The sequence below is a fragment of the Nyctereutes procyonoides genome, unplaced genomic scaffold, assembly GCF_905146905.1.
Source record: "Nyctereutes procyonoides isolate TBG_1078 unplaced genomic scaffold, NYPRO_anot_genome, whole genome shotgun sequence".
NCBI classification, from domain to species: domain Eukaryota; kingdom Metazoa; phylum Chordata; class Mammalia; order Carnivora; family Canidae; genus Nyctereutes; species Nyctereutes procyonoides.
The window spans coordinates 31,922,728-31,948,966 of NW_026575159.1; the positions used below are offsets into that span (position 1 = coordinate 31,922,728).

General features: G+C 67.6%; 1 protein-coding gene across 1 annotated transcript in view; it reads left to right on the forward strand.

Annotated features, from left to right (window-relative positions):
- The window catches only part of ADGRB1 (adhesion G protein-coupled receptor B1), a 73,763-nt gene that overhangs the window by 23,543 nt on the left and 23,981 nt on the right, over window positions 1-26,239 (forward strand). Inside the window, exons 4-18 of the mRNA XM_055314421.1 lie at window positions 741-851; window positions 1,272-1,436; window positions 1,528-1,692; window positions 2,109-2,273; window positions 2,528-2,692; window positions 2,874-2,975; window positions 4,206-4,312; window positions 4,518-4,712; window positions 4,866-4,934; window positions 5,571-5,679; window positions 6,892-7,035; window positions 7,530-7,605; window positions 8,012-8,114; window positions 8,844-8,887; window positions 24,264-24,405. Coding sequence (XP_055170396.1) covers window positions 741-851; window positions 1,272-1,436; window positions 1,528-1,692; window positions 2,109-2,273; window positions 2,528-2,692; window positions 2,874-2,975; window positions 4,206-4,312; window positions 4,518-4,712; window positions 4,866-4,934; window positions 5,571-5,679; window positions 6,892-7,035; window positions 7,530-7,605; window positions 8,012-8,114; window positions 8,844-8,887; window positions 24,264-24,405 — 1,862 coding nt within the window. The remainder of the gene's footprint in view (window positions 1-740; window positions 852-1,271; window positions 1,437-1,527; window positions 1,693-2,108; window positions 2,274-2,527; window positions 2,693-2,873; window positions 2,976-4,205; window positions 4,313-4,517; window positions 4,713-4,865; window positions 4,935-5,570; window positions 5,680-6,891; window positions 7,036-7,529; window positions 7,606-8,011; window positions 8,115-8,843; window positions 8,888-24,263; window positions 24,406-26,239) is intronic.

Consider the following 26,239-nt stretch of genomic DNA (forward strand, 5'->3'; position numbering starts at 1 on the left):
CTAGGTCCAGGCGGGCGAGGGCGGGTAGGTGAGGGCGGACCCAGGAGGAGGGTGGAACCCACCCCGCCCCGCCCCGTCCCGCCCCGCCCGGGGTTAAGCTTTCCCCTCCCCGCCGGGTTGGGCATCCTGGGGGCTCGCTAGGGCCCATTGTGGGTTTGCCCCTTCCAACCCCCCGCGGGGAGCCCTGGCCAGACCTGCTGGCCCGGGCCTGAACCTGACTCCAGAATGAATTTCTCTAATAAGGCTTTAACGTCCTTATGCATATTTTAGCCGCTTCCATAATTTTAAATCAAGTTGTAATGAGACTGTCATCCTTCGGGTGGTTTATTCCCCCACGAACCTTCCTGGGAAGAGCAGCGGCTCTCAAGAACCTGAGGAGGGCTCTGGGGTGTCGGGAGGCCAGGCTTGGGAGGCCGGAGCGCTGGTGGGTGGCTGAGCAGGAGAGGGCAGCTGCCACTCAGAGGAGCCGTCCTGCAGGCCGTGCCTGTGGACTCAGGCGGAGGAGAGCAGGAAGGGGCGCGGGGCGGGGGGCACGAGGTGACCTGCAGGGGGCTGGCATCAGGCCAGAGTGGCCCCATTCCGGGTTTCCCAGCTGTCCAGTGGGGCCACATGGCCCGGGTTGGCTGCCTGGCCCCGCTCTGGCCGGGGACTGAGGGACACAGGGCCCAGAGCGCCCCTCCGGAATTCCGGGGAGGTGCTGCAGGCAGCGGCCTGGACGCTGACCCGAGCCCGTCCCGCAGCCGCCGGCCGCACCAGCTCCCGGAGCCAGTCCCTGCGGTCCACAGACGCCCGGCGGCGTGAGGAGCCGGGCGATGAGCTGCAGCACTTTGGGTTCCCGTCCCCACAGACAGGTGAGCGGGGATGGGCAGGGCGGACCTGCCCCCGATTGTCCTAGTACGCTACAAGGGGAAAGTTGGTTTCAGGGGACGAGGTCTTTGGGCAAATATCGTTGTATTAATTGCTGCTAATTCTACGTAATAACCTTAATGACTTAGCATTAGATCAACCTCTGAGGTGCCAGGCGTGTGTCTCCAAGCAGACTGTTTAGGGATTGGTGCGAGGTAAGGGCCCTGTGTGGGGCTAAACCCCAGGGACCCAACGGCGGCACAAGGTCACCCAAGGGCCCTCTCAGCCTTGTAGGGGAAATGGCAAGTCCCGTAGATCAGCCCGGGTTTGAACCCCTGGGGCTTAGGAGCCTGGCGGCAGGCGGCCCTCATCGGGGGGTATGAGCACAACGGCAGCCCTGCAATGTTGTCGGTCTGCGCCCGCAGGTGACCCCGCGGCTGAGGAGTGGTCCCCGTGGAGCGTGTGCTCCAGCACCTGCGGCGAAGGCTGGCAGACCCGCACCCGCTTCTGTGTGTCCTCGTCCTACAGCACGCAGTGCAGCGGGCCCCTGCGCGAGCAGCGGCTATGCAATAACTCGGCTGTGTGTCCAGGTGAGGGGGCAGGGCGGGGGGGGGCAGGGGGGCAGGGGGGCAGCCTCCCAGGGTTGCTGAGCCCAGCCACGCTCCCCGGTCCCCTCTGCAGTGCACGGTGCCTGGGACGAGTGGTCACCTTGGAGCCTCTGCTCCAGCACCTGTGGCCGTGGCTTCCGAGACCGCACGCGCACCTGCAGGCCCCCCCAGTTTGGAGGCAACCCCTGTGAGGGCCCTGAGAAGCAAACTAAGTTTTGCAACATCGCCCTGTGTCCTGGTAGGTGAGAGGGAGGGAGCTGGCCCAGGGGATGCACAGGTGAAGGAAGGAGAGGGGAAGGGCCCCAGGAGTCCAGGGCCGGCTTGCTGGGGTGCCTAGAGGTCCAGGACCCTCGGGCCTTCTCACTCATGGGTCATGGGTGTGGGGGAGCTGCCCCCCAGTGGTCGCACCCACGTCCTGGGCCTCATGGTGGTGTGGCAGGGCCCCTGAAGCATCCACATTGGTGACCCAGGCTCCTGTCCCCGTCGCAGTGTTGGGTGGCGAGATCCTGGGGCTCTTCAGATCTCGCCCGTGGCCCGGCCCGTGTGGTGGGGTGCTGGGCCCCCGGAGGCCTTCACACCTATGGCCCAGGCTGGGCGTGAGGCCCTGGGTGTTCATGCTGGCTTCCCATCCCCTTTCTCCCCCGGGCCGGGCAGTGGATGGAAATTGGAATGAGTGGTCAAGCTGGAGCACGTGCTCCGCCAGCTGCTCCCAGGGCCGGCAGCAGCGCACCCGGGAGTGCAACGGGCCTTCCTACGGGGGCGCCGAATGCCAGGGCCACTGGGTGGAGACTCGAGACTGCTTCCTCCAGCAGTGCCCAGGTCAGGAGCACATCCCGGGGCCTGTGGGTGGAGGACCCGGCGGGCATGGGGGGGGCGGTCAGTGGGACACAGGGGTGGTCACAGGGACCCAGCATGGGAGGCACTGGTTTTCTTTGCACTGAGCTGAGCTCTGGTTCTGCTCCCCGCTCTCTGTTTCTTCTCTCCTCATGGCTCTCTGCTGCTCCATCCCCGGGCCGCTGCGTCTCTGCGTCCTGTGGCTCCCGGACCTGTCCGTGCCTGGCCGCACCCCTCAGTGGATGGGAAGTGGCAGGCCTGGGCGTCGTGGGGCGGCTGCAGTGTCACATGCGGGGGCGGCACGCAGCGCCGGGAACGTGTGTGCTCCGGTCCCTTCTTCGGGGGAGCAGCCTGCCAGGGCCCGCAGGATGAGTATCGGCAGTGCAGCGCCCAGCGGTGTCCCGGTGAGTGTCCTCCGTCCTGTCCCCAGGGCTCTGAGCCGCTGGGCGGGCCTGGGGCTTAGCCTGGCTGGGAATGGCTCTGCCTCGGGACAGCAGGTGTCCCAGAGGGCCCCTCGAGCCTGCCCCCAGCTCACGGCCCCCCTTCCCATACCCTGCTGCACCCGCTGCCTCTGGCCCCCCGCAGAGCCCCACGAGATCTGTGATGAGGACAACTTTGGCACAGTGGTCTGGAAGGAGACTCCAGCAGGAGAGGTGGCCGCAGTCCGGTGTCCCCGCAATGCCACAGGTGAGGTCTGGGGGGAAGGCAGGTGGCATGGGCTCCTGTCCCATCCTCACAGGGAGGCACCGAGACACCCTCCGGGCCCGGCCCCAAAGAGCGGTCAGCTCATGCTGCTGAAGCCAAGGCAGCACGGCCGGGACCCACGCGGCCAGCCACTCACGGTGTCCGAGCACTCACCAAGAGCCAGCATCTGCACAGAGCCCATTGCGTGGGATGTCCAGTTATAGGAGAGAAACTGAGTCACAAGGAAGTTAGTGCACTTGCCCTGGGCTTGCTGGCCCTGAGGGGGGAGCTGACTCTGAGTGCCAGCAGCCTTAATCCCCGTGCACCCTGCGGAGGGTTTTGGGGGGCTGTGGAGAAGCGGGATGTGCTCCTAGAGGAAGGGGCTGGGTCTTCTTTGTCCCCCTGATTGAGGGGATGCCAGCGCTTTGTGTACCTTGGTTTACTGTGTGACGTTCAGGAAGGGACTCGATCTCTCTGAGCCTCCATTTTCACTCTGCAAAAGGAGGGCGTTGGGGGCTCTCCCGACGGGGTGTCCGAAGGAAAGTGTGGGGCGGTTCATGCAGGACAGGGAGAGTGGTGGGGGGGTGTATCCGAGCCCCACCCCCGTTTGTTTGCACGTTCCTGGGAGCACCCTGCAAATCCAGAGAAGCAAAGAAAACACGGGTCACGTGATGGCGTGACCTCCAGCCTTTTGCCTGCACATGTGACCGGATCGTCCCTCCTGGTCCACGATGTGGAACGGGTGCCCCTTCCCACCCGGTGGCTCCTGTCGGGTGGCAGCTCCTTGTGGTCATCGCTGTCGTGTGTGCGTGCAGCTGTGCCTGCTCCCCTGGTGGCCGCTCCCTGGGAGGATGCTCCGTGCCCCAGCTGACACCCAGTGCCCGTCAGTGTCCCCAGGACACCCAGGCCAGCTGAGGCCCCCGCTGTTCTGCGGGTGGAGCTGGGCAGGGCCCAGGCTGTTGGCTCTGCAGGGGCTCTGCGTCCAGAGGGGCTGCAGGAGAGGCCCCCCCCCCCACTCGGCAGAGGCCTCCCCCTCCACGCAGTCGGGTCCTGCGTCCCTGGCCCAGCAGCTGACCCGCAGGAGCTGCCGCTAAACGTGTGGAAGGAAAGAACCAGGGAAGGCCCGGCTGTGCTGGCTCCGCGCCCAGGGGCTGGGGACTGGAGGGGCTGGAGTCTAGGATCGGGAAGTGGGATTCCGGCGCTGGAGGCAGACGTGGCCCGCGGTCTCCCCAGGCCTCATCCTGCGGCGCTGTGAGCTAGACGAGGAAGGCATCGCCTACTGGGAGCCCCCCACCTACATCCGCTGTGTCTCCATTGACTACCGGAACATCCAGATGATGGTGAGAGTGGGCTCTGGGGTGTCCCGCCCTGCCTGGCACCCACCGCTGCCCTTTAGCCACAGACCCAGCCCTGTGGCTGGTGTCCCATGGCACGGCCTGTGGGCACGAGTCAGCTATGGCCCCTGGCCGGGGGCTGCAGGAGGCCCAAGCCTAGGGGTATGTGTCCTGCAGAATCGTGGTACCCAACCCCCTCCATCTCCCCCAGACCCGGGAGCACCTGGCAAAGGCTCAGCGTGGGCTGCCCGGGGAGGGGGTCTCCGAGGTCATCCAGACACTGGTGGAGATCTCCCAGGACGGGACCAGCTACAGTGGGGACCTTCTCTCCACCATCGATGTCCTGAGGAACATGACTGAGATCTTTCGGAGGGCATACTACAGCCCCACCCCTGGGGACGCGCAGGTGGGCTCCCAGGGGGCAGCCCGGGGAGGGCGCCTGGGAAGGGGAATGGGGGTCCCTGGCTCCAGCCTCAGAGCCCTGACCCTGGTCGCACACTGAGCCCTCATTCTGCTGCCTCATTCTCTGCTCACTGGCCTTTCTTCCTCTTCTTTCTAGAACTTTGTGCAGATCATCAGCAACCTGCTGGCAGAAGAGAACCGGGACAAGTGGGAGGAGGCCCAGCTGGTATGGACACCAGTCTGGGCCCCATGGTCAGAGCAGCAGGGCGGGCACAGGCATGTCTGTTTCCTCCCTGGGGCTCAGGCCAGCCTGGGGGGGCCCAGGGCTCGAACCCCAGCGGGACCTCTGAGCTGGTGTGACTGAGCTTCTGGCTCCCCACCCACCAGAGGACAGCAGCTCAGTGGGCTCAGGTGTGGGCAGAGGTGTTGGCCACGTGGCATGTGTCAGGGTCACGGGGACATGGTCAGCCCCCCTTCCTCCTGGACTGATCTGGAACCTGCCACCATTCCTGACCCTGGGACAGCAATCGGTGTAAGGACTGGGGGTATCCAGAGACCCCGCCCTTGTTTCCAGGCTGGGCCCCTGCCCACGAGCACAGCAGCCCCTCAGGGCTCAAGGTTGTGCTCCACAAAATGTCAGCAGACACTCTGAGGTCCAAGCCTGGTTCCCAGGGTGGGTCCGGAGCTCCTCGGTGCCTGGGGATGGGCGTCAGGACCCTGGATGGGAGTCCACAGGTGCAGGAGCAGAAGGCTGGGAGGCCCTGTCCCAGGCCAGGTGTGGGGGCCTTCGATGACACCCTCAGTTCGCTCTGCAGTCCCCACGGCTCTGAGGCTCCCTGCCCCACCCCCACCCCGTCCCCAGATGGGTCCCAACGCCAAGGAGCTCTTCCGGCTGGTGGAGGACTTCGTGGGCGTCATTGGCTTCCGCATGAAGGACCTGCGGGACGCGTACCAGGTCACAGACAACCTGGGTGAGCCCCCGCCCGGCCCTCTCCGCAGCCCTGGGCTGCCCTCCTGCCTCAGTTTCCTCGTCCACGGGAACAGGCAGCGGCTAGACACCCTCCGCGGCTCTCCCCGTGGTCTCGTGCAGACGCGGCCCCTGCCCCGTGATGACCGCGGCCCGACTGGACCCCACAGGGGGACCTTGGGGTGTCTCAGTCCGAGTCCCAGGCCAGAGCCAGCCCCTACTTGCACACCCAGTGTCCTCGCTGCGCGGGACCGTGCAGCTGGCCCTTCTGTGCCTCCAACCCCAAAGGTCTCGTCGGAGGGTCTCTGGCTCCACCCAGTGTAGACGTACCCTCCAGTCTCTCAGACGGGACGGCGACCAGTGCTCACCCCCGGGGACACAGACAGCCCCAAGTGCCTCGGGGCCTGGGAGGTCAACCACCCCGCCTATCCTGCCAGATACCTGCAGCTAACGTATTCACCGGTCATCAGCCCACATTCCACCCACACCCTGCGCCCCATACACTTACACACCCACACGCCCTTACCTCACATCCTCTACATACCCCACACCCACACCCCCCTCACGTCCACGCACACCTCGTGTACCCACACGCCCCATAGGTCCACACACCGACGCGGCCCACAGGCCCATATCCCATCCACTGGGCCCCATCTCTGTCCTTGGTCTCCTGTGGGGAAGGTGCTCTGGTCCCCGGAGTGGGCCCCACAGGGTCACGGAGGGGCAAGGGCACACGGGCAGGGGGCCCCGTGACAGCAAAGACAGGGACGAGGTGGGAACTGGCTGGGGTGGGCTTTTGTCGGGGCAGAAGGTGGGCGAAGGCCAGGGGTAGCTGGGCACCTCCGGGGAGGCTGTGGTCCCCCCACACCTACGAGAGCAGGCCAGCCACGGGGTGCTGGGAGAGGGCACATGGGTGGGCCGGGGGAGGGGGCCAGGGAGACAGCGGGAGCCCCCCGCATCCTGCGCTAGAGCCCGGGGATGCCCTGTGAGGCGGGGCCTGGGCTCCAGCAGCCCAGGGAGGAAGGGGGCTCAGGGGACAAGGACCGGAGTGCAGAAGCCACCAATGGCCCTATGGGGGATGGCCTGGGTCCTCACGGTGGCCGGGCTGGCCCCTCTGAGCGGCAAGGCCCCGGGGCCGAGGCTCCCGTTGCTCAACGGCTGTCTGTGTGTCTGTCTGTCTGTCCCTGCCGTCTCTGGGCCGCCCCCTCTGCCCCAGTCCTCAGCATCCATAAGCTCCCGGCCAGCGGAGCCACAGACATCAGCTTCCCCATGAAGGGCTGGCGGGCCACGGGCGACTGGGCCAAGGTGCCGGAGGACAGGGTCACCGTGTCCAAGAGCGTCTTCTCCACAGGGCTGGCAGGTGAGGGGCCCCTGCAGGAGACTCAGGCCCTGGGGTCTGAGGGCCCAGCGCCCACGGGCTTCCTTCTGGAGTCTGGCCTGCGGCCTCAAGGGCCAGCGCTGCATTCATTTCTTCTCAGTGTTCCTGAGGTTGCCCCCTCCTCCAGGAAGCCCTCCCTGCCCTTCTTGCTTTGGGAGGCTCCTGGGCAGCCTTTGCATAGTGCACCAACAGGCCCGGTCACCACGGGGAGGGAAGGGGTCCACCCGGAAGCACACTGGAGCCAACGCTGGCTCCCAGGAAGAGAAGTGCGCCCTGCCCGGCCCCCGGCCCCCAGGGGTCACTTTGGGGGTCCCAGGCAGCCACCCCAGCTCTGACAGCTGTGCTGTGTGCGTGACGGGGGCGGACGTGACCCAGGAGCCCCCCCCCTGCCCCCGCCCTGGGCTGTGTGCTTCCGTCGCTGGAGCAAGTCCACGGCTGGGGCGGCGGGAGAGGCTGACGGCAGTGCCCTCTTCCAGAGGCGGACGACTCGTCTGTGTTCGTGGTGGGCACCGTGCTCTACAGGAACCTGGGCAGCTTCCTGGCCCTGCAGAGGTGGGAGGCGGCGGGAGACGGGGCGCACAGGGGCCTGCGGGAGGGGCTGGGGCCAGGCTCGGGGCTGGGGTCGGTGTCAGGGTCAGGGCAGGGGTCGAGGTCAGGGTTGGGGTTGAGGTCAGGGTCAGGGGCTGTGGTCAGGGTCAGGGTTAAGGTCGGGAAGTAGCCTGGGGTCAGGGCTGAGACCAGGGCTGGGGTCAGGGTCGGAGCCGGGGTCAGTGTTGGGGTCAAGGTCGAGGTCTGGGCCAAGGTCGGTGTTGGAGTCAGTTAGGATCAAGGCCAGGGCTGGGGTCGAGGTCAGGGTCAGGGTCAGGGTCGGCGCTGGGGCTAGGGTCAGGGCCTGGAGGGGGCCCAGGACCATGGAACCCCTACGCGGCCCTGACACGACCTGCCGGCTCTGCCCCAGGAACACGACCGTGCTCAACTCCAAGGTCATCTCCGTGACCGTGAAGCCCCCGCCCCGCTCCCTGCTCACGCCCTTGGAGATCGAGTTTGCCCACGTGTACAACGTGAGTGCCCTCCGTGTGCGGCTGTGCGGGCTTGATTCCTGCCTCTGATCCCACCCGGTCCCTCGGCCGCCTGGGGTGTCCCATTAGCTCGTGTCCCTGAGACAGGCTCGCTGACATGTGGCTCACGGCCGGGCGACGTGGGAGGCCAACCTCAACCCGCATCTGCAGCCGCGCCCAGCGCTGTGGCCCCTCCTGACGGGAGTCTGCCCTGGTCCCACAGCCCCACCGCGCCCTGCTCTCTGGGGCTTCCACCGCTCACCGGAGCCGGGGCGCACGTGCCCTTGGAGCAGCTGACGGCCAGGAGGCCAAGCTGGGAGCCCAGGCCGTCACCGAGCCGGGACGGAGGGCACCAGGCCCCGAACCCCAGGCCAGGGTCATGGCAGGAACTGGTCCTGCTCCTTCCCACCGTGTGGCCCTGGGCAAGTTGCCGTCCCTCTCTGTGCCTGGGCTCTCCCTCACGTGTGAGCGGCAGGCTTGGTGGAGAATCGTGGGCTCCAGCCCCACTCAGGGAGGGGCCAGTAGCTCCTCGAGGCCATGCAGCTGGGGACCTCGAGGGGCCCGTCCCTTGGCCACCCTGGGCCCATTTCCTCCTCCTCAGACCCCATCCCCGGGGGCCACAGCAGAGTCAGAACGTCCACCTAGCATGCCTGAGGGTGGCCCCTGGCAGTGACCCTCGCGCAGGCCGGTGGGGTGGCTCTGTGACCCCGACTCCTCCCCGCTCTCTCCCAGGGCACCACCAACCAGACCTGTATCCTGTGGGACGAGTCGGATGTGTAAGTTCCCGTGGACTTCGTGGCCTCTGGCCTCCAGGGTGGGCTCAGGGGAGGCCGGCCCACAGGGGAGGGCGACAGAGTCGGGCTCGAGGCCATGTCCTCCCTTCCATCCGTGTCTCGCACGCTGCCTCCCTGCCCAGCTCCGGCTCTGAGGCCGCCTGAAGCCTACCCAGCCCGCCTCCCACCCTTCCCAGGAAAGAGTTGTATAAAGGCCCCAAAGTGGGAGCAGCCTCCAGAGGAGGGTCAGAATTGGGGGACATAGGGCAGGAAAGAGGTTGGCGCTGGATCCTGGTGGGTCAGGTGAGCCTGGTGGAAGCTAGGCCTTCCCCACTGCGGGGGGCGGGGGGCCAGGCAGGTGGGCATCCCTGTCACCACCCACCTCTCTCAGTGCAGGCGTCAGCATCCCATAGGCCTCCCGGCACCCCTTCCCTGAGCTGGCTGGAAGTGTGAGTGTGCATAGTCTGGCCCCGGCCTGGGGGTCCTTGCAGCACCCTTGTGGTCTGGGCAGTGCAGTGTTGAGTGTGTGTCCTGGGGGGTCAGGAGGGCTCCCACAGCAGCCGACCTTGCAGGGGAACTGGTGTGCCTGGTGGAGGGGGGGATTGAGATGGAAGCACACCTTGAGCCAAAATGTGGAACTTGGACGGGACAGGTGGAATGTGAGAGGTGTGGCTGGAAGAGCAGGTGGCTGGGGAACAGGCGGGATGGGGCCAGTTGTGGGCTGCGGTATAGGAACTCTGGAAGTTGTTGGAATGAGATCATCATCTACCCATCCATCCATCCATCCATCCATCCATCCATCCATCCACCTGTCTATCCACCCCATCCATCCATCCATCTGCCCCATCTACCCATCCATCATCCATCCATCCATCCATCATCCATCCACCCCATCCATCCATCCGTCCCCATCCATGTACCCATCCCTCACCCCCATCCATCCCCGACTATCCATCCACCACCTCCATGCACCCATCTATCCTCCAGGTATTACCGACCACAGACAAGGCACTTGTCTATCAGGTTTTATCCTCAACCTTGTCCTGTCCAGTGAGGAGGGGCAGTAAAGCAGGAACCTATAGGCTCCTATGAAACTGTCAGGTCATGCCACGTGCCAAGAAGTGGGACCAGATGGATCTGGTGGCAGGTGGGGTGAAGTCCCTTTTAAAGCAGGTTTGTGGGAGCCTCTCTGAGGAGATGAGGTTTGAGCAAAGGCCTGATGTCGCACCGTGCATGTGAGTTTCTGGAGACCAGCATTCTGGAAAGGGACGGGCGGTACCAGGGCCCTGTGCCGAGGCCCTGCGGGGCCGGTTGGCAGGTTCCACCGGCCTGTCCTGCTCCGGGCCTGGGGTGTGAGGTAGGGCCTGGGGGAGGGCTGGTGGCCTGCAGCCCCGGCAAGGAGCCCGCGGCTACGGTCGTTGTCCTGTGCTTTTCTCTGGGTTTTCTGAGCGGCACAACCCCTTGGTGTAAAATGGGGCGTCTGAACAGAAAGATGAAAGAAAAAGCAAGAAATCAGGCCCTCGCTCGAAGCGCCCCCGCCGGCCCTCAGAGCTTTGCGTTCCCAGGCGGCGGGTTGCGCAGTGGCCTCCGGTCCATCGGTCCATCGGTCCAACCCTTCACCGCGGCCTCCACCCCCTCCCCAGGGAGGGCGGTTCAAAGGCTGCTGCAGCCCCCGGGCCACACGGTTCGTGCCTGCTGGAGGGGCCTCACGCTCTCCTGACCGGCACCAGTGTCCTGGCTCCCACAGCCGCACCACGTTGCCGTGGTCCCCTTGACGTCCGGTCCTAGGACTCTCCTAGGCTCTTGGAAGCAAACTGCTTTCCAGAGACGTGGGATTCATCCCCCTTGGCCTCCCCGGGCCGCGGGCTGTGGGAGCTCTGGCCAGCCCAGAGTGTGGCCTGGCCACCGTCCCCAGAGCCCCACGTGGCCGGGGACGGACGCACCCTCTGGGGGCCTCAGCCTCCCATCCTGGGGCCACCTCTGGCCCTGAGCTCCACCTGCCCTTCCTGTCTCGGGTGTGGGAGCCTGCGCACTGTCCCGGCGAGGCCCACCCGCCCCCGGTCACCCTGGATGCCTGGCATTGTGAAGGTTTCTGAGCCTGGGGGCCCAGGCCCTGAGGACTGAAGGGAGGTGCCAGTAGCTATGCCACGTTTGAGGTGTGCCCCAGGCAGCATTTGCACACGAGCTCCCCGTCTGGTCCTGGGAGCCCGGCTGCACTGCGTCTGTTACCTCTGAGAAAGCCGATCCTCCTGGAGGGGCCTGTGACTCAGCATCTGACCCAGGACTGGGCAGCCTGGGACCCACGGGGGAGGGGGGCTGTGCTGGAGGGGGCTGGCTCCACCCCTGCACCCCCACCCCTGGTCTGCGCTGGGCACCTTCCCCTTCCATAGCCAGCTGGGGTGCTCCTCACCCTATGCGTGGGCTCAGAGGAGCCCAGGGGTTCCTAGATGACCTGACATAGGGTCCAGGGCAAGGGCCCCAAGTCGGCTTCCAGCTGTGACCTAGGAACTGAGTCTGCTGGCATGGACCTGTGTGTGCAGGGCGACGTGAGAAAGAGTGTTGCACGTGTTCAGGATTGGGGGGCTTGGGGACAGGGAGCCAGTGGCCATCTGATTAGAAATAGTGATTTTCCTTCCATGACCATGATCCCTAACTGAGCCCTGTCCTGATAACAGACTTAGCCTTCATGCAAGTCACCTGCTGAGCCCTGACCTTGGTCACTCTGGGCCTGACTTTGGTCACTTGAGCCCTGACCCCTGGTCACATAATGAGCCCTGGTGAGCCTTGACTTTGGATACTCTGAGCACTTACCGTGGTCACTCTCTGAGCCCTGATCCTGGTCACACCCTGAGCCCTGACCCTGGTCACATTCTGAGCCCTGACCCTGGTCACACCCTGAGGCCTGACTCTCGTCACTTTCTGAGCGCTGAGCCTGACCCCAGTCACACATTGAGCCCTGCCCTTGGTCACTCTAAGCCAAGACCCTCGTCACTCTCTGAGCCCTGACCCGGGTCAGACGCTGACCCCTGACCTTCATCAAATACTGAGCTTTGACCCTGGTCACACACTGAACCCTGAACCCTGCCCCTAGTTACACTCTGAGCCTTGCAGCCCTAACCTTGGTCACACAAGCCCCGACCTTCATCAAACAACGAGCCCTGACCTTGGTCACTCTCTGGCCCCAGTCACACGCTGAACCTAACCCTAATCACACACTACCTTGACCCTGGTCACTCCCTGAGCCCTGACCTTGGTCACACTCTGGGCCCTGATCCTGGTCACATTCTGAGCCCTACCTGGTCACTCTCTGATCCCTGACCCTGGTCACAATAGGGCCCTGGTTCTGGTCACTCTCTGAGCCCTGACCCTGGTCACACACTGACCCTGACCCTAATCACACCCTGAGCCCTAACCCTGATCACTCTCTGACCCCTGACCTGGTCACACTCTCAGCCCTAACCCCTGACCCAGGTCACACCCTGAGCCCAGACCCTGGTCACACACTGAGCCCTGACCCTGGTCGCACACTGAGCCCTGATCCCGGTCACATTCTGAGCCTTGGTCTTGGTCACTCTCTGGGCCCTAATCCTGGTCACTCTCTGATCCCCAACCCTGGTCACTATCTGGACCCTGGTCACATACTGACCCTGACCCTAATCACACACTGAGCCCTAACCCTGGTTATACTCTGATCCCTGACCCTGGTCACACTCTGGGCCCTGTTCCCAGTCACACCCTGAGCCCTGACCCTGGTCACACTTTCAGCCCTGACCTTGTTCACACTCTGGGCCCCGACCCTGGTCACCACTGACCCCTGACCCTGGTCACACACTGAGCCCTGATCCTGGTCACACACTGGGCCCTGACCCGGTCACACTCTCAGCCCTGACCCTGGTCACACCCTGAACCCTAACCTCGGTCTCTCTCTGGGCCCTGACCCCGGTCACACTCTGGGCCCTGACCCTGGTCATGCTCTGGGCCCTGGTTCCGGTTACTCTCTGAGCCCTAATCCCAGTCACTCTCTGATCCCTGACCCTGGTCACTATTGGACCCTGGTCACACACTGACCCTGACCCTGATCATGCACTGAGCCGTAACCCTGGTCACTCTTTGATCCCTGACCCTGGTCACAATCTGGGCCCTGACCCTGGTCACAGTCTGAACCTTGACCCTGGTCATACTCTGGGCCCTGACTGTGTGTCTCATCTGGAACCCGTTGTGTGTGTTCACATATGTCATACGTGTGTCATATGCTTGCAGGGCCACCTCCTCTTGTAGATACTTGCGACAGTTGACCATGTGACGTGCTCATCTTAGAAAAAAATGAGTCAGAGGCTTCCACCCACAGCACAGACCCTCCACCTGCCTCGCCCCCAGTTATACACACACATTTCCACACAGAGCCTTGACACCCACACTTGACATCTCTGTAAACACTGGGCCCTGACAGCTCCCTGGGGCCCCCTGCCCCGGAAGCCCAAGTTATGTGGCCAGCGCCCCCCTCCCAGCCAAAGACCCGGATCTTGGGCTCCGGAACCCCAGCTGACAGCGTGGCTCGGCACCCCTCCCCCGCAGCCTCTGGCAGCCTGGCCCTGGCAGTGAGGGGGGAGTGGGAGTGCTGGCGGGTGGGGGGTCCCTGCCAAGCTCCCAGTTGTTCAGGAGGACGCGTGGAGGATGGGTGACAGAGCTGATGAGGGCCCAGAGCACATCCCGGGCCTCGGTCCCGTGGTCCTGAGAAGCGGGCTCCTGGCCTCCCCCTCAGGCAGCTGCTCAGTTAGAGCATGAAAGTCGGAGCTGGTGGGATCCGGGACCGGACCGTCCAATCTGCCGCCGGCACGTGGGGCCGCCGGGGCCCCGTGTGGTGAGCAGGCGGGGGGCAGGCACTCCCCGCAGTGCTCCTCCTGCCGAGCCGGCGCTCGGGGGTGTCTGCTGGGGGCCAGGCCTGTGAGGGCTGGGAAGGGCAGGGTCGGGGCACCGGGTGGGGGCTTCCCTTACTGGTGGCTCTGGGCCCCGGACTCCCTGCCAGGCGGATGCTGGGCTGGTGGAGGGGGTGGCGGCCTGCACACTGCGTGGGGCTCCCTCCTTGCAGCCTGACCCCGCCGGGCTCTGCAGATCCCCCACCCCCACCCCGTGTGCAGGGAGACCGGCCCAGGATGCCGAGCGGCCAGCGGGGTAGCCCTCGGGTCCCTGCATAGACCCCTGCCGGCCCCTCCGCGGGGCCCCTGCCCTTGCGCCCGGTCCCTTTAAGAGCCTCGCCCCCACCCTTGGTTTCCTTGGAGAGGGCAGCGAGGGGCAGGCCAGGGGAGGGGAGCGGAAGGGAGAGTTGGCAGGGTCCTAGGTCCCTGTGGGCTGCTTCCCAGCCGAGTCTCCCAGGAAGGCTGGTTTCTGCTGGGGACTGAGGAGGGCGGAAGGGAGGGGGAGGGGACAGGAGACCACCCCCTCCGCGGCCCCCTCCCCTGCTCTGAGGCTTTGCCCTTGGGGGCAAGGGAGTGCCGGAGCCCCCAAGGGACCTCCCCTCTCCTGCAGGGGCTGCTGAGCCCACCCGCCTGTCTCCTCGCAGGGCTGGGAGCCGGAGGGCACAGACAAGGCCACGAGGCCACGAGGTCATGGCCCGCGACGGCTGCCGTGCTCTGAACCCGGGGTGGGGCCGTGGGCACCCCCCACCGCCCCCTGGCTGACAGCCTGGTGCCCCCAGCCACTGCCCGCCACCCCGTGGCCCCCCTGGCTGCCACCATCCTCAGGGCAGCGGGGACACTTGGCCTGTTTGTGTGTGGCCCCTGCACCCAGTTGTGCTGCGGCCCCAGTCACCACCTGGCCCAGAGGCCTTCTCGGCCATGATCCAACACCCACACTCCCGTCCCGGCCTCGATCCTACACCCACGCTCCCATCCACTACTGCCCAGCTTGGACGCCAGCTAGCCAGGAGGCCATGTGTCCATGTGTCTCCTGTGTGCCCCTCCCGGGGCAGGGCCTGGGTCCCATCCACTGTCCACGCGTTTCCGCTGATGGAGACACACAGTGAACCCGCGGGAGGTGACGAGACCGCTGGAATGGGCCCCACTGGGACCGCGTCCCCATCCTCGGGGGCTGGGGATTTACCCAGTCAGTCCCTGAGCACATCTCACCCGAACCCAGCACCCAGTGTGGTGTGACCTTGGTGGCAGTGTCCTGCCATCAGGGTGTCCCCATGCCACCCGCCCAGCAGGATGTCCACCAGGGTGAGCCCACCCCCTCTGCGCCCTCACATACAGGTCAGTGGCCCCCGGGGAGGGCAGGGGCCAAAGAAGCTGAGCCTGCCCTGGACATGGCTTCGAGTTGTCCCTCTGGGGTGCTTGCTTGGGCCTGTGTCCCAAGGACCAGGGTCTGTTGGGTCCTCAAGCCACACTCTGCTGGTCAGGACGGCTCCTCGCTCCAGCTCGGGAATCCCTGGCTCTGCTCACACTGGACAGGCAAGCCCTGGTCTCAGTTTCCTTGACTGTACAATGGACCAAATGAGGGCCCACCACCACCCAGTCTGCGAGGGTGTCACCCAGCCCCCCGCCCCCACCAGGCTCCCCAGGCCGCGGTGAAGGGTGGGACTGGCAGTGGTGGCCGGAGCCGGCCCTGGCCCCAGCCGCCCACCCTGCCCTGCCCCTCTCCCCTGCTTTTCTCTTGTTCTGCTAGAAAAAGCAGCCACTTGCTCCTGGCCTGTGATGGACATGGCGAGGCGTGTCGGAGAGGGGGCTTTGGCAGAGGATCAGGGTGGAGTCTGGCCCCGGTGGGGGGGTCAGGTGTGCACCAGGCCTGGGCATGCTGCTGTGGAGGGCGCATCCTGGGGTGGGGGCCTTTCCTAGACGGAGTGTCGGGACACACGAGCCTCCCTCCGCTCTGCGTCCAGCCGTGACTGGCTGCCCCTGCATCTGTCCTGTGGCTGGGGGTGTGGCCCTGTGAGCGGAGCGTCCACGGAGACTCGAGGGTGACGGGCCGGGTGGCCAGTCAGGGAGGGGAGGCCCCTGAGCTCACAGATCCGCCTGGCAGAGTGGGGTGGGCCCTGGGGCTTGGCATCAGGGCATGCCTGCCAGTGGGGGGGGGACAAATTGAGTCCACTCCCTGGTCATGTGGCTGAGTGGCCAGAGGCCTTGGACGAGGGGCTGGGGGCCGGGCGGGGCCGTTGCCATCAGCACCCCCGGCCCCCAGCAGCACCCCCACCCCACAGGCCCTGTAGCGCCAGCCTGTGCTGGGCTCTGGCTCGGGGAGGGGAGGCCAGAGCTGCCCTCAGGGAGGAGGAAGTAGACCCACAGGGACCCCAGGGCTGGGCACTAGGAAGCTGGGCAGTGCCGGGAAGTGTGGGGGGGTGCAGGGGGGACACAGCAGGGCACTCTGGGAGGGGCCTAGGCCTGGCCAGCAAGGCTGCTTTAGGGTGCCCCCGCAGGGGTTCTGTTAACCCGTTGTCTGCCCCCCCAGGGGCACTGCGCCCCAAGTCTGCACTCATACTGGTGCCCGGCAACGCAGAGCACGCTCCCAGGAGCCCTGGGCCCCAAGAGGAGGGGTCAGCGCTGGGGGCTGCCCGCTGCCCCGGGCTGTGCTCACCTCTGTTCCTGCAGGGACGGCCCGTCCCTGTCCTGCTGCCTCCCAGGCCCACCCCTCGGGCGCCGGCCCCCTGCCTGCGCTGTCCTTGCAGTGTCACCCCTCAGGCCCTCTCCGAAGCCACGCCCCTGTGTCCGGAGGGGCCGCCCTGGGCCTGCCCTGTGCTGTAGCTGAGCAGGTGGGGGGCGCGCAGGGGTCCCACCTGCAGCGGGCCTGGCCTCGAGTCTCGGCCCCGCTCCTGACCAGCGGGGTCACTGGGGGCGCGCCTTCGTCTCCTTGGGACTCAGTTTCCACGTGTGTCAAATGGGGCTGCTGCATGTCAAATACAGGTCGTGGAGCAGGAAATGCTCGGCCTGTAGGCGGCTTCCTCGCCCCTCCTCCAGGAAGCCTGCGGGGAGACCCCTCCTGGGCCGGGCCGGGCTGTGCTGCGCTGTGCCCAGTGGGGAGCCACCTGCCGGCATGGGGAGGGCCGCGTGGGGAGGGCCGGGGAGGGGGCTTCCTGGTGCCCAGTGGGAGCCCACCTGGGGGCGGGCAGCGGAGGCCCTGTGAGTCCAAGAGCAGCGCGGGCAAAGGGGTTGAGGCAGGGGTCCCCGGGCTGGACTTGCAGGCGCGTGGGCATCCTCCTCCCGAGGGCACTGGCCTCGCTCTCCCGGGCTGTGCGACTGTTCGCTCTGAGGCCACCCGGTCTTCACCCCACACCCCAGGTGGCCCCGCACCCCCGCTGTGGCCCCAGGGTCAGTGCTGCCCACCTGCAGGGCGCTGACGCCAGACACCGCGGGACTCCCGGGGTGTCAGCGAGGCCACAGGGACCATGGCTGTCCCTCCTCCCTCGGCCTCGGTGCAGAGGCCCCTGGAAGCGGGATGGTGGGATGACCTGGAGGTCACCGATCACCAGGTGAACTGCGAGACGCCCGGACGGTGGGGGCGGGGGTGGGGGCGTGACGGGCGCGGGGACGGTGTGGCAGGCCACCCGCATGCCGTCATGCACAGACGGGGATGGCGGGGCCTCTGACGAGACGGGTTCGGTCTACACAGTGGCCCAGATGTGGCAGGCGCCGAGGAAGCCTCGCTGGTGAGAGGCTGGTAGCGGGGTCGGCAGCCAGCGTGTCTCGGCGATGGTCACGGTGCTGGTTCCGAGGCGGTGATGCAACCACCGTCAGGCTGTGATGGATGTGGCGGTGATGCCGGTGACCATGACGGCACAGCGAGCGTGGGGCAGTGGTGGTAGTGATGGTGGTGTTGGCGCTGTGACGGAGTGGACGGTGGCGATGGCAGGAGCCGTGTGGACAGTGACGGTGACAGTGTGACTGAGTGGTCACGGCGGTGGCGGCAGTCCTGTGACCGAGCATGGATGTGTGGCTGAGGATGCTGCTGGGAGCAGCGGTGATGGTGACGGAATAGTGTGGTGGCAACGTGGCGATGACGGTGGTGTTGCCGATCACATCGTGGCGGTGGCGGTGGCGAGGGTGGCAGTGATGGCAGCAAATGCGGTGTTGGGGGCGTCGACGGTAGCAACTGTGTTGACCTTGGTGGTTTTGGGGGTAGCTGCATGGGTGGAGACGGTGGTGGCACTGAGGGCAGTGCGGGGACTGCTGAGCTCCCAGGGGACTTGCAGGCCCCTTCCCATGAGAACCAGGACATGCCCGTGGCCCAGGTGGCGAGGCGGACAGGGTCAGATGCCACCCAGACAGAGAGGAAGGGCGAGGGGAGAGGGGAGGGAGGCTGGCGAGGCCGCGGCAATCTGGGAGGCAGCGAGGCTGGGCCGGCCGCCACGGTGGGCAGGTTTGGGGACACTCAGCATGGGGCCCGGCAGAGGCTGGCCGGAGAGGGGCCTCCGGGTGGGCTATGGAGCACCCCTGTGGTTGGAGCGTGAGGGCGTGGGAGGTGACAGGCTCAGGCGGGATCTTGGGGTGCAGGTCTCTGAGCTGGGAGGGTCAGGAGGGGCAGCGGGGTCAGCAGGACCCGGCCCTCTCAGGCCAGGTCACCTTCTTGCAGGGCTGGGGAGCCCGGGGTCCCACCCTATCCAGGCGACCCTATCTGCCCAGGGCAGGTGGAGGGGGAGAGGACAGAGCCACACCACGGGGCCGGCCAGGTTTTCAGGTGGGGACGGGCCTGCGGCTGAAGCCGAGACTCGCAGGGTGGCTGGTGCACTGGTGGGGGCAGGAGGAGGGCCCAGGTGGGGGTGAGGAGGGGGCACTGGGTGGGGGTGAGGAAGGGGGGCCCAGGTGCGAGCAAAGAGTGGGGGGCAAGAAGGGGGGCCCTGGGCAGGAACACAGGCCTCGGGGGCCCGGGGCTCACCCAGCAGCTCGCTCAGTGAGACCCAGGTCGGGCATCCACGCCCAGGTCCACGGGGCACAGACATCGGGGTCCCTCAGGACCACAGGTCCCGCCCCTAGCCCTGAGCCCGTGGGCTCTCCCCAGCATGGCAGGGGCCCTGGGCAACCCCGAAGGACCAGCGGAGTCAGCCGGGGGACGGGGGTCCGGAGGGCGTGCAGTCAGAGGCACCGGCCAGGATCAAGGCCTGACGGAGACAGCGCCTGCGCGCTGGGTGGCCGCTGGTTCCGACTGGGCTGGCGTGCGCAGGCAGGTCCAGCGGGGCCTGGGGGTGGGAGTCGTGAGGCGTTCCAGCTGCCGGGTGAGGTAGGACCCCGGGGAGGGGTCCCGGCACGGAAGCAGGCCAGGACCAGATGGGGGGTCAACTGCAGTGCTCAGGAATTCACGGGCCATCCAGGCAGGCTCCCTGGGGGAGGAGACCGAGCACAGGCCCCGACCTGTGGCTCCAAGGTCAGTGGCAGAGGCGGGAGGTGGGCCTCCTGATGGATGAAGCCCCACTTAGCAGGGCCCGGGCCTCGGGTGCTTGGCGCGGGGAGCACAAGGGGAGGCCAGGCTGAAAGGCCTCGAGGGGCCTCTGGAAGCCCCTGCCCACTGCCGCGTCCCCTGTGCGGTGTGCTGTGCCCACTCCAGCTTTTTTCTGTTGTGTGGGAGGCTACCTATGAGTCATTCACACTCCAGTGTGAATTAGCCCATCAAACCCCAGGAGACCCTGACGGTTATAGTCTCGTAATAGACCGGAGTCGTGGGCCGGCAGGAGGCATGAATGCGGCAAATGCCCTGGTTCGGTGGGTGGATGTGGACGCGGGGGGCGGCTCTCAGCACGCCCTCCGTGTCGCCCTCCCCTCTTGTACCGTGAACGTGCCAAGCCCCTGGGCGCCGTGTCCCTGCATCTCCCTGATGGTGTGCGCTGAGGATTGGGGCCCGCTTCACGGGGGAGGCGGCTCAGCTCCCAGGGACCGGGATGGGATCTGCCCAAGCGGGGAGCAGGCCTTGCTGCCCCATCCCTCCTTGTTGGGCCGGGACCGGCCAGGAGGCAGGGGGGGCCCCGGGCCGAGCCTCCCCCCAGGGTCTCGGACGCACCCCGGAGAGGAGCCAGGCTGGGACCAGGCTCATGGCAGTGGCCTCTCCTCCCTGAGTGGGGATGTGGGGATGCGGGGACATGGGGGCAAGGCGGTGGCCCCACGCTGCGTGCTCAGTGTGGGACTAGGCGGGGCCTTGTGCCGGGAGCCGGGTCTGCAGCCTGAACGCAGCCACAGGGGAGCCCCGGAGGGGCAGAGCGGTGCGGTCCGATCAGGGGGTGGATGGGCCCCTCAGCGAGGAGGGGGCCATGGGAGGTTTGGGCAGAGGACAGCATGGCTGGCCCGGTGCAGCAGTGGCCCTGGGCTGCGGGGACGACCAGTGAGGCCAGGGGGGCAGCAGCCACTGGCCCCCGGGGTCCCCCCAGGGTAGTGCCATGGAGCAGTGAGCAACGGTCAGACCCCCAGGGCCTCATGCAAGGAGGCAGGTGGGGCCTGCGGGCAGGTGTGGGGGGCAGCGGGGGGGCAGGCAGCGGAGGTTCCGAGGGCAGAGCGGCTGGCTGCCGGGTCCTGGCTGGTGCCCCCAGGGCTGTGCCAGCAGCAAGGCGACCGCGCTGGGCCTGGGCCTGCCCTCCCAGAGGACTATGCGGGAGGGGACCCTGAGGCCGTGAGCAGGGACCCCAGAGACGGAGGCTGTGGGTCAGGGTGGCCTCTCTGCGGGACCCGGGAGCTGGCCGTGGCCACGGAGGCCACGGAGGCAGGACCAGCCTGGCCTCCAGCACGTCAGGTGCCCTGAGGGGGGAGGCATGGCTCTGCCCTGGGGGGCCTAGTCTGAAGGGCCTGGGTAGGGGGGGAGCTCAGGCAGGGAGGGGCTCCCGCTCTGACCGCTGGGTCCCCGTGCCCTCCTGGCCCTGGGAGCTGCCACGGCCCAGCTCCTTCCCTCGCCCTGGACCTGGAGGGGAGGAGGAGCAGGTGTCACTGACCCAGATTCCCGCGGCCTGGGCTCCGGGAGGTGGGGGGTTGGCTCCGTGACCCAGATACTCCACATTTCTGAAGCTCAGACAGGAGGCAGCGAATGGTCTCCCGGTGCCGTTGCCGTGTGCGAGGGGAAGTGACATGCCTGTGGTGCGGAGATGGGAGCAGGTGTCCCCGGAGCAGGAAGGATTTCAGTCAGATGTGGGAAGGACTTCCAGGCGTCGGGATGTCAGGGGACGCATCCTGGAGGTTTTGCTGAAAGGAGGACTGAGATTCCCTGGCCTTTCCCAGGTCACGGGTGCTGAAGATGGGGTCAGGGACCGCCCACCCGCCTGTCTTGCTGGGCTAACCACCTGAGCACCCTGCCTTGGCCGAGCTCTCTTCCGGGCTGGGGCGGGCGGCTGGGACAGGTGCCCCTCTCTGCTCTGGGGGTCAGAGGGTCGTTTGAGGTCCGTTCTTCAGAATCCAGTGGTTCACAGTGGTGCCTGGAGCGGGTGTCACATGGGTAAAACCTGTCGTCCTGGCCCTGCCGCCGCCTGCCGTGTGGCCCTGGGTGAGACCACAGGCTCTGAGCAGCGTGCTGACCTAGGGGGGCTGCACCTACGCGGGGGCGCGGGGGCTGTTGCAGAGCTTCAGCGATAAAAGGCACAGGAAGCCGGTGACTGAGGTGTGGGAGGAGCAAGGAAGGGGCGGCTGTGCTGCGGGCCAGGCCCGACCATGCTCCCCCACACAGGCCTGGCGGTCTGCTGGGCCCGAGCGAGCAGGAGTCAGGGACGGGGGAGCCCAGGGCGCCCGCACTGCAGTCCCTTGGGTCGCGATGTGCCCCCGCCATGCAGGTCCAGGCACCTGCCAGAGTGGCCCCAGCTGCCTGCCCCCCCAGGCGGTTCTCAGGACCCAGGGAACAGGGTGATGCTTCCCTGTGCCCTTCAGGCCTGAGGCTGCAGGGCGGGCAAAGTGGGCAGAGGCCCCTCGCCTGACCCCTCCTCCGGGAGGCCCATAAGCTGATTAGCGTCCTCGTTGGGAGCCCTGCAGGGCCAGCCACCAGCCTGCGCTGGCATTGTCCCAGGAGGTGGCCTGCAGCGCTCAGCCTGGCGCCCTGCAGACCCGCCAGCACGGGCTGGGAACCTGCCAGGCTGCTGGCCCCAGCCAGCCCGTCTCCCCTCAGCCCGGGCCTCGGGGTGCCATCCCCTCCCTGTCCTTCCCAGCCGCACAGCTGGGTTCCGGATGCCCCCCCCCCCCCCCCCGCTGCAGCTTCATTCAAAGGAGGAGAGCGGAGGCAGTGTCCCTGCCTGCATCCTGAGAAGCACAGCTGTGATTTGAACCCAGGCCTGGCTGGCCACGAACTCCTGTTCTCAGGAGCAGCGGCGGGGCTGACGCCCTGGGCTGGCGGGCAGCTAAGAGAGGGGTGCCCTGCCTGCAGACAGCAGTGGCCCGCAGGACTCCTCCCTGGAGCGGGCGGTGTTTGGCGTCTGCTGGCCTGTGCTGTGCTGGCTGGCGCGGCGTGCGGTCAGTGGCTCGGGCAGGCAGGGCTGCGGCCTCACATGCAGCAGGGGCCGGGCAGGGGCACAGTGGATGGCAGCAGGGCTGGGGGGCGAGGGGAGAGCGTGAGGGGGCAGCGCCAGGGCAGCCCAGCGAGGCCCTGCTAAACCTCTGACCAAGGACAAGGGGAGGCCCAGGCTGGGCCTGGGTGTCCCTGGGAGCTCCGGGGTCTCCGGGACCCCGCAGTCCCTTTGCATCCCTTCTGTTGTCCAGGTCCTGGTTCTGCCTGGTGGTCAGTGGTCTTTCCTTCCCCGGAGGAGGGAAGAGGAGGAGGAGGGCCTCTGCCGGGGCCTTGCTAGGCTTTGACTTTGGCTGTACCCCGTTCCCCTCTGTGGCCCTTGGCTACTTTGCATTTGTTTTAAGGAAAGGCCCCGAAAACAGATGAGCTTTGAGCTCCCCAATCCCGGGCCCTTTGGACTCAGGTCACAGCGCCTGTGAGAGGGACTCCCTGTCTTCTCACTGCACTCCGGAGACCCCGGAGACAGGGCACACGGGCTGGAGTGTGGGCTCGGGGGTGCCTCCAGGGCCACGGAACCCCACGCATCCCGCAGAGCCTGGGGCTAGCTCCGAGCCTTCAAACTCTGCCTGCCTTACGGCCCCTGGGAACTGGGCTAGCCCCTCGGGCCGGTCCTCCTCTGTAGGAAGGGGCAGGTCCGTCCCCCCCCCCCCCCCCCCCCCGAGAATGGGGAATCAGAGCAAGGCTCAGCCCGGAATACATCCCTTCTCCCCGGGGGCCTGAAGCTCAGAAGGGGATTGTGTAACATCTCCAATTGAACAGAACCACCGTGGGGCTCTCAGATCCCGGCGGCTGGTGATCCTAAACCCTCCTGCAGGCGCACACAGACACGCAAGCGCTGTGCCGGGCGCCTCACGGGGGTGCGCCCACTGCGTCCTCTGGACTGTCCTCCCCATTTTAGAGCTTAGGAAACTGGAGCTAGGGGTGAGGATAGGTAACTTCCTGAGGTGACAGGGTGGGCAGGGGGGCGGGGTGACCACGGCTAGCCGTTTGCAAACCCAAGGGTTGAGCAGCACGGCCCTGTCCCAGTCTGTGTCTGTGCGCCGGGTTGGGGCTCCCATGGGGAGGGCACTGGGCAGGGAGCTGGGGCCCCCGCCTGCAGGCGCCCCGAAGGGCCGGGGTGGGGACAGTCCCGCTGAGGCCCTGGACAGCTCCGTGGTGCTGGCGCTGAGAGGCCCTAAGCTGCAGGGGAGTGTAGGGCAGGCCCCGGGCAGCCCCTGGCTGCAGCGCCCCGCGATTTCCCCCACGTCCTGGGACAGGCGCGGGCTGCGGCCTGGTTCCGAGGAGGCCTGCGGGTGCGGGTGCGGGTGCGGGTGCGGGTGCGGGTCCTGACCCGCGGGCCTTCCATGTGCGCCCACCCAGGGGCGCCCTCCCTGGACCCCGGGCGGCGGGGCCAGCGGCTGAGACGGGCCCAGGCCGGCGGCTGTGGGTGGCCCGAGACCCCCAAGTTCCGGGGCGGGCGGGCTGGCCTGGCTGGGGGGGGGCCCCGGGGTGCCCGCCCCGGCCCCCGTGGAAGTGGAGGGGCGCCCCGTGGGCCTCGGGTGGCGGCGGGGCGGGGCGGGGCGGGCGGGGCGCCCCAAGGTCACCGCGGGGCTCGGGCTGGGGCTCGGGCTCGGGCTCGGGGCTCCGGCCCCTCCCGGCGCGCCCCCGCCCGCCCCGCCCGCCCCGCCCGCGGGCCCTGGGCTCGCTCGGGCTCGGCTCGGGCTCGGCTCGGCGGGGGAGGGGGCGGGGCGGGCGCGGGGCCAGGGCTCGCTCCGCGGGCTCCCGAGACGCGCTCGCGGGCCGGCGGCGGCCATGGGGCGTGCGGGGGGCGCGGGGCGCGGGGCGCGGGGCGCGGGGGGCGCGGGGCGCGGGGGGCGCGGGGCCCGGGCCGCCGCCGCCGCCGCCGCTCACGCGCGCTGTCCCCCGCCCGCCCCGTGTGTCCCGCCCCCAGGCCGTCCGCCCCCGCCCCCCCGCAGCTCGGGCCCTGGTCGTGGCGCGGCTGCCGCACGGTGCCCCTCGACGCCCTCCGGACGCGCTGCCTCTGTGACCGACTCTCCACCTTCGCCATCTTAGCCCAGCTCAGCGCCGACGCGGTGAGACCCCGGCCGGGACGCGGGGGCGGGGCGGGGGGAGGGGCGGGCGCTTCCGGCGAGGGCGGCGCGGGGGGGGGGGGGGAGGGGGGGAGCCGGGACCGGGACCACCCCGCCCGGGGCCACCCCGCCCGGGACCACCCCGCCCGCCTGTCGCCCGTGGCCTGGCCGCCGCGCCGGAGAGGGGCAGGGGGGCGAAGGGCAGGGGAGGGGCGGGCGGGGGCAGCCGGACTCGGGGACCGGCTGGCGCTGAGGGGCTGGGCACCCCCTCCCCCTCCCCCTCCCCCTCCCCCTCCCCCCGGGACCGACGCGCGAGTCTCCCCCACTCTCCCTGGGAGCCTGGGACCTCGGAGGGCGCCGGTCCTCAGGGGAGCCGGGCAGGCCGGGCCCAGGCTTTTGGGGCCGGGGGAGGGCTTGGCCCGGCGGAGCTGGCACAGCGCGGCACTTGGTGGGTGCTGCGCCCCCGGGCTGGGGGACCGGGCTCCGGCCTGGCCTGCCGGGCAGAGGGAGAGGAAGGAGCTGCCACCTTGTGGGAGACCTTCCCCACCCTCCTCAGTGGACTCTGGTCTTCGGAGGCGGCTGTGACCCCAGGTCAGGGTCCTGGGGGGCTGAGGGGGGCTGAGGGGGGCTGAGGGGGGCTGGATCTGGCCCAGGCCCGCAGCCCTGCCGGGGAGGGCCCCATCATCTCAGGGACCTCCTTTCTGTTCCCGAGATTCTTGTGGGGGCTGCTGGTTTCTATGGTGATGGCATCTGGGGCCAGCTCCCTGGCTGGGGCCCTGGGTGCTGGGCTGGCCCACGGGGGCTGATGGGCTGTCCTGGGGAGCCCCCTCCAGCCCCCAAGGAGGGAAGGGGCTGGGGTCTTCACCCACTGAGACCCTGGGCCAGGCCCGGGTGCAAGGATCATTGAGCAGCACATGCAGAGCCCAGACCGGGGAGGGGGATGTGGCTCTCCTGGGCATTCAGGGCAGCTGCTGTCATCAAAGGGGGCAGCACAGCTGTGCCTTCAGGGAACCCTGGTTTGTCGTGGAAGATGGCTCCAGGCCTGAGAACATCCTGCCCACGGTCCCTTTGTCCAGCGGGACAGGGGGAGGGAGGGCAGGTCATCAGCCAGGGCCCCCTGTGGGGGCAGAGGTCCACAGGACCTTAAAGGTCATTGCTGCTTAAACCTCCCGTTGGCAGGCAGGGAGACTGAGGCCAGGGGAGGGTGCCCTGCTCAAGGTCTCGGGACAAGTCTGGCTGGATGGGGGTCTGTGCTCTCGGCCCTGACCTCAGTGCCCTCTCCTCATTCTGCTGTCCCTGCGACAGCGTGTTGGTGGTGTTGGTTCTGTGGGAGAGCCTGAAGGTAGCAGCAGGGCCATCCTGGGGGCTCCCTGTAAGAGGTGGCTCTCTGCGTAGGTGGCCAGCGGTGCTAAAGCAGCAGGCTTCTTGTGCACAGGGGAGCCTCCAGTGGGGCTGGGGGCTTCCTGATTCCCTACGAGGCCAGAGCAAGCAGGGCAGGGCCCAGCCTCAGTCCCCAGGTGGCCGCTCATCCCTCAGAGCAGCAGGAGGAAGGACCGGGCAGGAAGGACCGGTGTGGGGTTAGTGTCAAAACGCAGGCTTGTCCCTTACACCCAGCGACTCCAGCTTGCTGCTCCCTCCCCTGTAGGACAGAGCGGTCGGTAGTGTTCCCTCGGGGTGGCTCTGCAGGGTGGCTCTGTGGGGTGCCTGCAGGCTGCAGGCAGTGCCGTCCACGGCCGGGGCCCGAGCCCCGGGTTAGCTCTGGCACGGAGGCCGGCTTCGGTGAGGGGGCGGCCGGCCGATGCTGGTGAGACTGGGAGCGGGAGGCTTGGGGCCCAGA